The sequence below is a fragment of the Mastomys coucha genome, unplaced genomic scaffold (assembly GCF_008632895.1).
Source record: "Mastomys coucha isolate ucsf_1 unplaced genomic scaffold, UCSF_Mcou_1 pScaffold22, whole genome shotgun sequence".
NCBI lineage: Eukaryota > Metazoa > Chordata > Mammalia > Rodentia > Muridae > Mastomys > Mastomys coucha.
This window is the reverse complement of record NW_022196905.1, coordinates 9496239-9506580: the sequence shown is the minus strand read 5'-3', so window position 1 is coordinate 9506580 and position 10342 is coordinate 9496239. Positions and strand designations below refer to the sequence as shown.

At 40.6% G+C, this 10342-nt stretch overlaps 1 protein-coding gene across 8 annotated transcripts in view; it reads left to right on the top strand.

Annotated features, from left to right (window-relative positions):
- Wdpcp (WD repeat containing planar cell polarity effector) overlaps window positions 1-10342 on the top strand; it is a 314567-nt gene that overhangs the window by 170624 nt on the left and 133601 nt on the right. For all 8 annotated transcript variants that reach the window (XM_031342541.1, XM_031342542.1, XM_031342540.1 and 5 more), the window contains one exon: window positions 3835-3898. In XM_031342541.1, coding sequence (XP_031198401.1) covers window positions 3835-3898 — 64 coding nt within the window. The remainder of the gene's footprint in view (window positions 1-3834; window positions 3899-10342) is intronic.

The window sequence follows — 10342 nt, the reverse complement described above, 5'->3', positions numbered from 1 at the left end:
TGTAAATAAAGAAAATATCTTAAAAAAAAAAAAAGGCAGAGCCTCCTGGTTTGGTGAAGGGTCTCACTGGTGCAGGCCAGCCCTCTGCCATGCTGTTTTCACAGTAACACCAGCTGTGTTGCTTTTACACTTCTGCAGCAGAGCTTGAGAGATCTGATTTCCCACAATTATTTTCCATTTTAGCTGTAGTAATAGTTATGGGCTTGTAGTTCATTGAGGCTTTTGTTTGCATTTTCCTTGTGGCTAAATGATATTGATGGAGCCTGGTTTTTTTTTTTTTTTTTTCATGTGTTTGCTCTGCGTCTGTATACTCTGAATTGAAATGTCTCTTGAATGTTTTTACCTATCTTCTAATTGGATTGTTTAAACATTACTTTTTAAATATTTGTGAAGTTTCCTTGGAAATGCAAGTGAGACAAAGAAACTACTTCATAAGCAAGAGAAATTTGGAAGGCCATTTATTGACATTGTGGATGTTTCAATGTAGACATAGACAAATTGATGTGTTTGGGTTTTTCTAAGATTCAGACACATGGAAATAGTGCTGAGATGTTGAACATAAGAGAGGGAGGGGAAGTGAAGAAAAGCAGTGGTCAGGGCAAGGAGGAAGAGAGGGTTAGAGGAGTAGGTGGAATAAAGAGGAGGAGTCCTGAAGAGTCCCAGGTGTCAGCTTGGCACAGCCTGGAGACCTGAGAGGTGAAGCCTTCATGGAGGAACTGTTGAGCTCAGCTTGGACCGTGGGCCTATCTGTGAGGGGTTCTCTTACTGAGTGATGCAGAAGGGCCCAAGGCTGCTCTGCATAGCATCATTCCTCAGTCAGGTGCTTCTCAGCCATATTTAAAAAAAGAAATGTAACTCAACAGAGGCCAGTGAACAGCATTTCTCCATGGTTTCTAACTTCTCCTTTGAGTTTCACCCCTAACTGTTGTCTGTGAAGGTCAGTGGACTGGCAGCGTAAGCCAAATAAGCTCTTGTCCCTCACATTGCTTTTGGTCAGAATGTTTCATTCACAGCAACAGAATGAAACTAGAATAGGAAAATAAGAGGTACATGGGCTTAGAGAGGAAGATGCAGTACCTCAGGTCCGAGGATACTGTAGAAGCACAGTTGTTTTGTTGTGTCTGTAACACAGCTCCAGAGCTAGTGAGTGGTGGGTCTGGGTGTTCATGTGAAAGTTGAAACTGTTTTAGATGAGTTGTAACTTGCTGACTGAAGAACCTGACCTCATTTAAATTACATTTCAGCCGTTAGTGATGGAGTTTAAAGAGCATTGGAACTAGGGGTGGTAGTGTAGGCCCACAATCTTAGAAATAAATAACTTGACTATTAAAAGAGCAGTGGAGCTTAGAGTTACCATTCATTGACATGATTTTTTTTTTGAGAATTCTTTTTTTTATTAGATATTTTCTTTATTTACATGTCATATGATTTCTCCCTTCCCAGTTTCCCCTCAAAAAAAAAAACAGACCAAAAAACCCCCCAAAACAACAAGAATCAACCCCTGTTGCCTCTCCCTCCCCCTGCTTTCCACCCAACCCTCTCCCACTTATTGGCCCTGGCATTCCCCTACACTGGGGCATAGAACCTTCACAGGGCCAAGGGCCTCTCTTCCCACTGATGCTCGACTTTGCAATCCTCTACTATACACATACTGCCAGCACAATCAGTCCCACCATGTATAGTCCTTGGTTGGTGGTTGAGTCCCTGGGAGCTCTGAGAGTACTAGTTAGTTCATGTTGTTGTTCGTCCTAAGGGGCTGCAAACCCTTCAGGTCCTTTGGTCCTTTCTCTAACTCCTTCATTGGGGACCCTGTACTCAGTTCAATGGATGACTGTGAGCCTCTACACCTGTATTAGTCAGGTACTGTCAGAGCCTCTCAGGAGACAGCTATATCAGGCTGGCTTGTCCTTCCTTCAGTCTTTGCTCCAAAGTTAGTCTCTGCAACTCCTTCCATAGGTATGTTGTTCCCCCTTTTAAGAAGGAATGAAATGTCCACATTTTGGTCTTCCTTCTTCTTGAGTTTCTTGTGGTTTGTGGGTTGTTCGTGTATTCTGATCTTCTGGGCTAATAACCACTTATCAGAGAGTGCATACCATGTGTGTTCTTTTGTGATTGGGTTACCTCACTCAAGATGATATTTTTCAGATCCATCCATTTCCCTAAGAATTTCATAAATTCATTGTTTTTAATAGCTGAGTAGTACTCCATTGTGTAGATGTACCACAATTTCTGTATCCACTCCTCTGTTGAGGGACATCTGGGTTGTTTCCAGTTTCTGGCTATTATAAATAAGGCTGCTATGAACATGGTGGAACATGTGTCCGGAGCATCTTCTGGGTATATGCCCAGGAGTGGTATAGCCGGGTTCTCCGGTAGAACTATGCATTGACATGAATATTGAAACTCGAGTAAGGATAGAAATAAAAGACCATAGAATACCAACTTCTAAGGGAGACAGAGAAAAAAAATCAGGCTACAGAAATGGACAACATAGTGAAGGAGAGAGAAGGAGCAAGGCTAACGATTTCCATGGGCACTATTTATACAATTAGATTGTCTCACAGTCAGATTTTGAGTCTGATCATTTGAAACGAATTGCTGCTCCTGCTGGGATGTTACAGGGGAATCAGCCCTGCAGCATAGTGGGCAGTGCAGTGCAGTGCAGAAGGGCAGGTGGGGACAAGCACTCCCACTTGCAGCTTGCTGATGTATGGCCCACCCCCTGCCAAGCAATGCCTTCTATTCTCCATTTATACTTACCGAGACACTAATATTTCCTGTTATGAAAAATTCCCCTTCCACAAAAAACAAAACAAAACAAAAGTTGCTCTATAGTGTACAGTTACCTTGCTGATGAATTTTATACTATCAATCTTTGTACTTATTTAAAATGTCATGACGGTTTCACCCACTGCGTTTTGCAATATAAAATTTAGAGTGGAAAACAGTTTACAAGCTGAATTGAGGATCAGGAAAACTGATGAGTTCTGTCAATATAGTCTGCATTCAGACAAAACAAAGAGAAGTTTTGGTGCCCAAAACCTGTTTGAAGTGTGTTTACAATGAAGTTTTCTCCTGAGCTCTTAAACTTTTGTAGTTTTGTATCAAACTTAAACTCAAGTTTGTTCTCCTATGTCTTAGCCTACAATAAAACTTTAGTAAAGAATATTCTAGCCAGGTGGTGGTGGCACACACCTTTAATCCTAGCTCCTGCGAGGCAGAGGCAGGCAGATCTCTGAGTTCCATGCCAGTCTGGTCTACAGAAAGAGTTCCAGGACAGCCATGGATACACAGAGAAAAAAAGAGAGGGAGAAATTGAAAAGAAATATGGTCTTGGAAAAGAGTACAAAGTAAGGTCTTTTTAATTAGAAGTAATTTGTATTGTTCTTTTAAGTTAGCTGAGAATATTTAAAACTTAACAAATGTGAGAGTTTATAATAATGTGAGATTTGATTTCTTACCTCTTATCTAATAAGAACAGCGGTGTAGTTATATAATGCATCAATTATTCTTATCCTGCTACATTCTTTATACCCCATGTTTGTCTTAAAAAAAAAACCAATAAAGTGAAAATTAGGAGGATTTCTAAGTTTATACCTCCTCAGATTTGCTGATACCTCCTTTGAGTTCCACTTGTCCAGAAGCCAGTCACGGTCCCCAAGGCTTCTGTGCTTAGCTCCTCCTCAGCGTAAGATTCTGTCATGTGCTGGAGGATCTTAGTAGGCCAGACCCATCAGAAGAATGCAAAGAACACCATATAAATATACAAAACCAAGCACTTTCTCCTTTAATATAGCTTTGTTCACAACTAATACTCTTTCCCCTCCATCACAGGTACAAGAGATTTGAAAAGGCCTTTCTTCTAGCTGTTGACATTGGAGCTCGTGACCTGTTCATGGTAAGTCACTCCCAGGGATGAGTTTTTGTGCCTTCAGTTCTAAGGCTGAGTAAGTTGTCAGCTTTTGTGACCATTAAAAAGGATTAGTGTCATTTGTAGCCTTAGACACATGGAGGGAGGGCATTGTCCCCCTGGCTTGCAGCATTGCCTTCAGGAAGCTGGTCAATAGATATCTAGTATCTTTTGACTTGTTGATATTTTTCTTGCCAGGGCCAAAGAATCTTTTATGTTTCAAAGCATTTATGATTCTTGAACTTTTCTCCCCATGAACGTTGATGTGCCAGATTGACACCTTCCCATCTATTAAGTTTAAATGTCTTTCTAATCCATGCTCTGAGCAAGCCTGCAGCTACAGAAGCCAGGAAATGGGGAAGTGTGTTCCCGAGTTATGACCACATTGTTGGACTGTCAGGTTTCAGGAAGAAGAAATAGATTATGAATGCTTTACAGCTGCTTTGGCGTGATTAGCCTAGTGAATGTACAGGTGTGAGTGAGTCCACCATGTACTTGCTGTGCTGTTGTCCCTTGCCCAATGGTGAGATTACCCAGCTCCTTACATACCCTGCCTGTGCTCACTGTCAGGTTCCTGGCTGTTTGTTTTTGAGACTGTAATTTAACTACAATGTGTCTATCTTCGCCTTCCTCCCTCCAAGCCTCCCATCAGCTCCTCCAGACTCTGGTCTCATATGAGGACTTTCACCCCAGTGAGGTCTGATGAGCAAAGCAGCAATTCCATTGTTAACAAGGTTTTTACTGGTTGTGTGCACTGTGAAGATCCTGTCATGAAGTGGTGCTCTTCATGTGTATAGAGTTCATCACATTTGGTCACTTGTGTTTCTGTTAAGTTTGGTATTAAAATTCTAAATTACAGATCACAAAATTTAAATTGAATATTCTTAAAAAAATGTACACACATTAATCATGAAAAAAATCATAGTTGTTTTCAAGAGAATAAACATTATATTTGCCATCTTCATTTTGCTCTCTACTTAGATTGGCATGTTAGTATAGTGAGAAAGGTTCACTATTTTCATCCAAATGTGTCCTACAGACACCACAGTGCCAGAGCTTTAATTATGATCTTACTGACCTTTCTTTCTCCCTCTTGTTATTCCAGTAGAGGTATAATGCCCTCCTCTCTCTCCTTCCTCTCCCATTCCCCCACCATTTCCCACTCTTCCTCCAGCAGGGTCTCAGTATGTAGCCCTGATGGACTTGAAGGTCACTCTTGTAGACCTACCCAAGTGCTGAGATTAAAGGCATCAGTCCATATTTCCTATTTTATGCCTATAGTCCATCCACCTTTTTGTTGTTGTTGTTGTTTGGCCATGTAAGAATGTGATTAGAATTGTAATATTTTTTTGCTAGGCAAGATTTCTCTCTAAGAATGTAATTTACTGCTTTATTAATTAGTAAATATTATTATCAAAGCACCTTCTAAAGTATTTTCATATTTGTTTCAGCACTTTAATCTGTTTAACCCAGTACCAATTTAGAGAAAGTCCTGTGTTTGTTCAAATCTCCTTAATCCACAAAGATTTTCTACCGATGGGTTAAAATAAGAGAAGAAGATGACTAGACTTTCCGATTTGGAAAAGTACAGACATTATTCAGAGTGCCGAACCTTCGCTCCTCCTCTAAGACACTGCCTTTAGCCAAGGCCTATTTTAAGAGATCTCAAAATAAAAGAGTGTTGAGGCCTCAGAGCTCCATACTTACGAAAGTACTATGTACATTTGAGACTTGATGTTGAAATTATCTAAAAGAGTTTATCATGTTTTCTTATAGATTGATTCTTACTGTTTAAATTTCATCTGGCCGGAGGTTCATAGACTATATTCTAAGAAATATTACCTCTTTTGAAAAATGAAAGTTTATAAAGTAAGCAGGATTATCTCTACTTGCAAAGGATTTATTATCTTTAAGCCATCTCTTCCTTAAAGATTAAAAATAATACCAAAGAGACCACAAAAAAAAAGGAGAAGAAGAAAAAGAAGAAGAAGAAGTATCTCTGGGGAAGGACATAGCTCAGTTGGTAGTGTTTGTCAGGAATGCGCAAGGTCCTGAGTTTGATGTCCACCACTCATAAACTAGGTGTGGCAACACACTCCTGCCATGCTAGCACCTGTGAGCCGGAGGCAGGAGGACTGGAAGTCAAACTCATCCTTGATTTGCATAGCAATTTGGAGGCCAATCTAGGCTACAAGAGACTGTCTTAAAACACAAAAGCAGTAACAAAAAGGATCAGATAACCCCCAAATGGTGCTTTTTCTGTGCAATCTGTTGGTGGTAAGCAGACAAAGGTGTACAGCCTGACAAGACGGCGGTGACAGAGAACAGAAGACTGAGACTAGAGAGGCCTCAGGTGTGAGCTGGAGGTCAGCTGGTGTTCCCAGCCGTGCGAGCCCTTTCTGGAGAGCACTAGGTAGTGAGTATTTCCCTTTGTAAGCCTTGACAGTTACCTTTCAGCCATAGAGTGAAGGCAGCCACACATACAATGAGTGTGAGACTGTTCCTGTAAAGGTTCATTTTCAACAATTTTAATATAATAACATTTTCAAGTGTTGCATTAAAAAAAACTGTGATTTTTCCCCACACTGCTTTAAATTAAAAGAAAAAGCATCTTTTCTTTTGTGACATTTGGCTGCCTGCCACTGTTTGCCTACTCCTCACTTAGAGGGAGACCTGAGGCTGCAGTGTGCAAAACCGGGTATAAGCCAGCTTTCAGGGTAAAGGTTAAAGTTGCAGAGGTGGGTCATCAGGTCCGTCTCCTGGGACCACTGCCCTCATATTGACCTTTTAAAAATAATATTCAGGCCTGTTGGTTCAGTTCCAAACTCAGCTTTTGGCAGTGTGGGTTTGTATAGTTTACCTAGCCCTGTTTGCCTCCACTTTCTTATCTGCAATGAGGCAACAATGCATGAATTGCCTAAGTATGAAATAGGTTAACATATTTGAAGTGCCTGGCATATTGTACTGACTTGAAAATTCAAGTTTCTAGTCTGTTTTTCTTATTACTCACTTCTCAAATCTTTGTATAGTATTTAATTATATGGGGTTTGTATGTGTGTATGTGTGTAAGATTAGTAATGCTGGGCTTCAGACAACCATTAAAATTTGTTTGTAAGTTGTTTCTATGTGATAGCTTAGAATCATTCAAGACAGCTTTGCCTTAGAATCTGCTCTCTTAACATAGAAAGCAGATTTCTTGTACTTGAATTAATCTACAATAATGGTAGCATTTGAAACAACTGCAGAAAGTTTCAGTAAGTTATGTTGATGGTCCAGCATTCTTCATAGCAAAGAGTTAATATGCTGTTATGTAAGTAAATAACCAGTGAATTGTAAAATATCAGAGTTAAAGACTAAGATAAATCTCAAGGCATTTCAAAAATAAAAATTATAAATGATCCATAAACACAGAAAATGTTCAAGGTCATTAGTAGTGAAACCAAGGACTCTCTAATCACTTCATGGGAGTAAGCATCAGTAAACATTTTTTTTTTAATTTTCACTAGAAAATTTTTGACTATACATGGACAAATACTTTTTGTGGACTTTTCTATTGTTCCATAGTTCTGCCTTTGTGCCAGATCATGCAGCTTTCTTTGTGTAGTATATTTATAGTTAGTTTTGGAATTGGATTATTTTAGGTATCTGGGATTCTTTGGGATTGCACATGAATTTTAGGATGCATTTTCCTGTTTCTGCACAGATACATTATTGAAGCTTAGATAGAATTGCATCAATCGCTTTAGGAACAATTGACATCTTCCTGTATTTATTTTTCCTTTTTTATTGATTCCCAAATGGTAATCTTACATCATGAGCCCCAATAGTGCTCATCTCCTGGTCTTCCCATGTCTGCCCCTCTTCCCTGTGATCTCTGCGTGCCCCCTAAAAAAAAAGAAAGGAAAAAGAAAAAAGTCCATTTTATTGTGTCCATATACTCACTGGTACATAGTTAAACTCCTAGTAGCCAGCTCGTTTCTCATGCCACCACTGAAGCACTATGCACGGGCCATCAGAGAGTAGGGCCAGCTCTCCTGTGCCCAAACCACTGCTGGAGCCACTGTTTGTCAGTTGTGAGGGTCAGGGCTAGCTTTCCTGCATCTACACTATGCAGGCAAGAGGCAAGGCCAGCTCTCCAGTGCCCATGGATATCAACATGGCTTCAGCTGGCAGCCCAGGCCACAGTCTTTTTCATGTCCTGTTGTGGTATCTTGGCCACAGACAGCAACATAGCCCCTGATGTATTAGGACCACTGATCCACTCATGGCCCTCAGCTCTTGCATGGACCACAGGCTTCAATATGGCTTCAGGTGGCAGCACATCCCACTCAATATCCAGATGGCTTCCTGTGCAGTAAAGCCTGAGGACAGTACCAGCGCAGCAGGCCAAACTGCATATGTCCACATGGATCTCGAGCTTCATCTCAGCCTGGAACAGCAGCATAGACCACAGACACCAAAATGACCTCCGGTGGCATCACTGATGAGGACCATAGTGATCCTTTGATGATGCCCAATCCAGAAAGTAAATCTTTCCTCATCTTGGGCATCCATTGTTTCTCAGAGCCAGGGTGGTTCTGTGGCTGGGTGGTATGATCAGTGGCTGAGTCTGTCTGAATAAACACTAGCACCCTACACTCTGATTTTCTGTGTTCTCCATCTCTCCATCACGTAGCTGTTTACCATAGCAGGTTCACAAAGGTGGGGCAGTCTGGTTGGCTTCTGCCACCTGCACCCACCTGTAGTGGTTTTCTAAGTTTCTCTACATGCGTATGCTGTGTGTTGAGCCCGTTTCTCCTCACATTCTACTCCCATTTCATCCCCTTTCCACTGCTTCCTTAAATCTCCATAGTTTTAGTTCTACTTTCATATCATATATACAAAACTTTACTATCTGTATAAGATCTAGGAACAGCAAATAAGAGAAAACATAATTTATCTTTCTGAAATTGGCATACTTACATCTATTTTCCTGCAAACAAATTGACCTCCTTCTACTTGGTCTTGATGATTAATGATACTTTCTACTATGTGCATTTTTGTTTCGTCTTGTTTTTTTGTTTGTTTTGATTGGTTGATTCTTTCATTTCCAGAATTTCTGTGTGGCTCTTTCTCAATGTCTGAATTTCTTTACTGATTTTTTCCTTGATGTTTTCTCCAAGTTAGTGGTTATCTCATCTTGGGTAGTAATTTTCTTCTCTAGATCTTCAAATAACTTCATAACTTTCTTCTTTAGGCTTCAAATTAGTTTCCTATATTTGATTTTTCTTTGTGGCCATTGGTCCCTTTTCAATGCATCTTTGGCAATTCATCTGTCTACCCACTGTTGTTCTCTATTATTGAGAAGTTGACAACATAGGAGGGCTCTCAGTGGAGTGTTGCCTTAAGGTTTTCTGGTTGTTGTTGTTGTTGTTGGGTTTTACATATCTGATAGAATATATGTCTCCTCCAATTTGTAGACCATCCCCTTACCACCACACACATACATTCCTTTTCTCACAAACAGAACAAACATTTGTTTTATTTCACATGAATCCTGATGGGTTGCTTGGATTTATATTCACAGGGAAGCCAATTACGGTAACACTGTAACACATGCTCCAGTTCACAGCAACCTCAAATCTCTAAAGACATGATGAACAAATGATTGAATGGATTTCTTACTAAAAATGGGAGCTGTCTGAAGAAAAGGAGGCAGAGGAGTGGGGAGAAAAGGGGGATGAAGAACATTAGGAGAGCAAGGCCCCCTAAGTCAACTGAGGGAAGCTCCTGGGGACTCACTGGCCTACATGTGCCTCTGCATATATACTGGTTTTCAACATAGTACTTTTATGGGACCCCTGAATGTATGAATGAGTGGCTCTTTAATTCTTGTGCCTGTTCCTGGAGCTCTTATTTTTTCTGTTGGTTTGGCTTCTACAACTTTGATGTGATGGGTTTTGTTTTATCTTATATTTTATTTTGTTACCTTTTGTTATCATCTCTTAGTTATCCTTGTTATTATCCTGTTTGTTTCTAATGGAAGACAGAAAGGGGAGTGGATCTGATTGGGAGAGGAGTTGGGGAGGAACTAGGAGGAGTAGAGGGAGGGAGAACTGTATTCAGATTATATTGTGTGGGTAAAGAATGTGTTTAATACAAGATGGGAAGAGATAGGAGCTATACATTTTTTTATTAGATGTTTTCTTATTTACAATATCTCCTTTCCCATGTTCCCTTCCAAAAAAGAAGAAAAAAATAAATAAAACAATCCCCTGTTCCCTCCCTCCTCCCCCTGCTCACCATCTCACCCCCTCCTGCTTACTGGCGCTGGCATACCCCTACACTGGGACATAGAACCTTCACCAGGCCAAAGTCCTCTCCTCCCACTGATGACCAGCTTGGCCATCCTCTGCTATATGCATGCTGCTGGAGCCATGAGCCCCCCCCCCC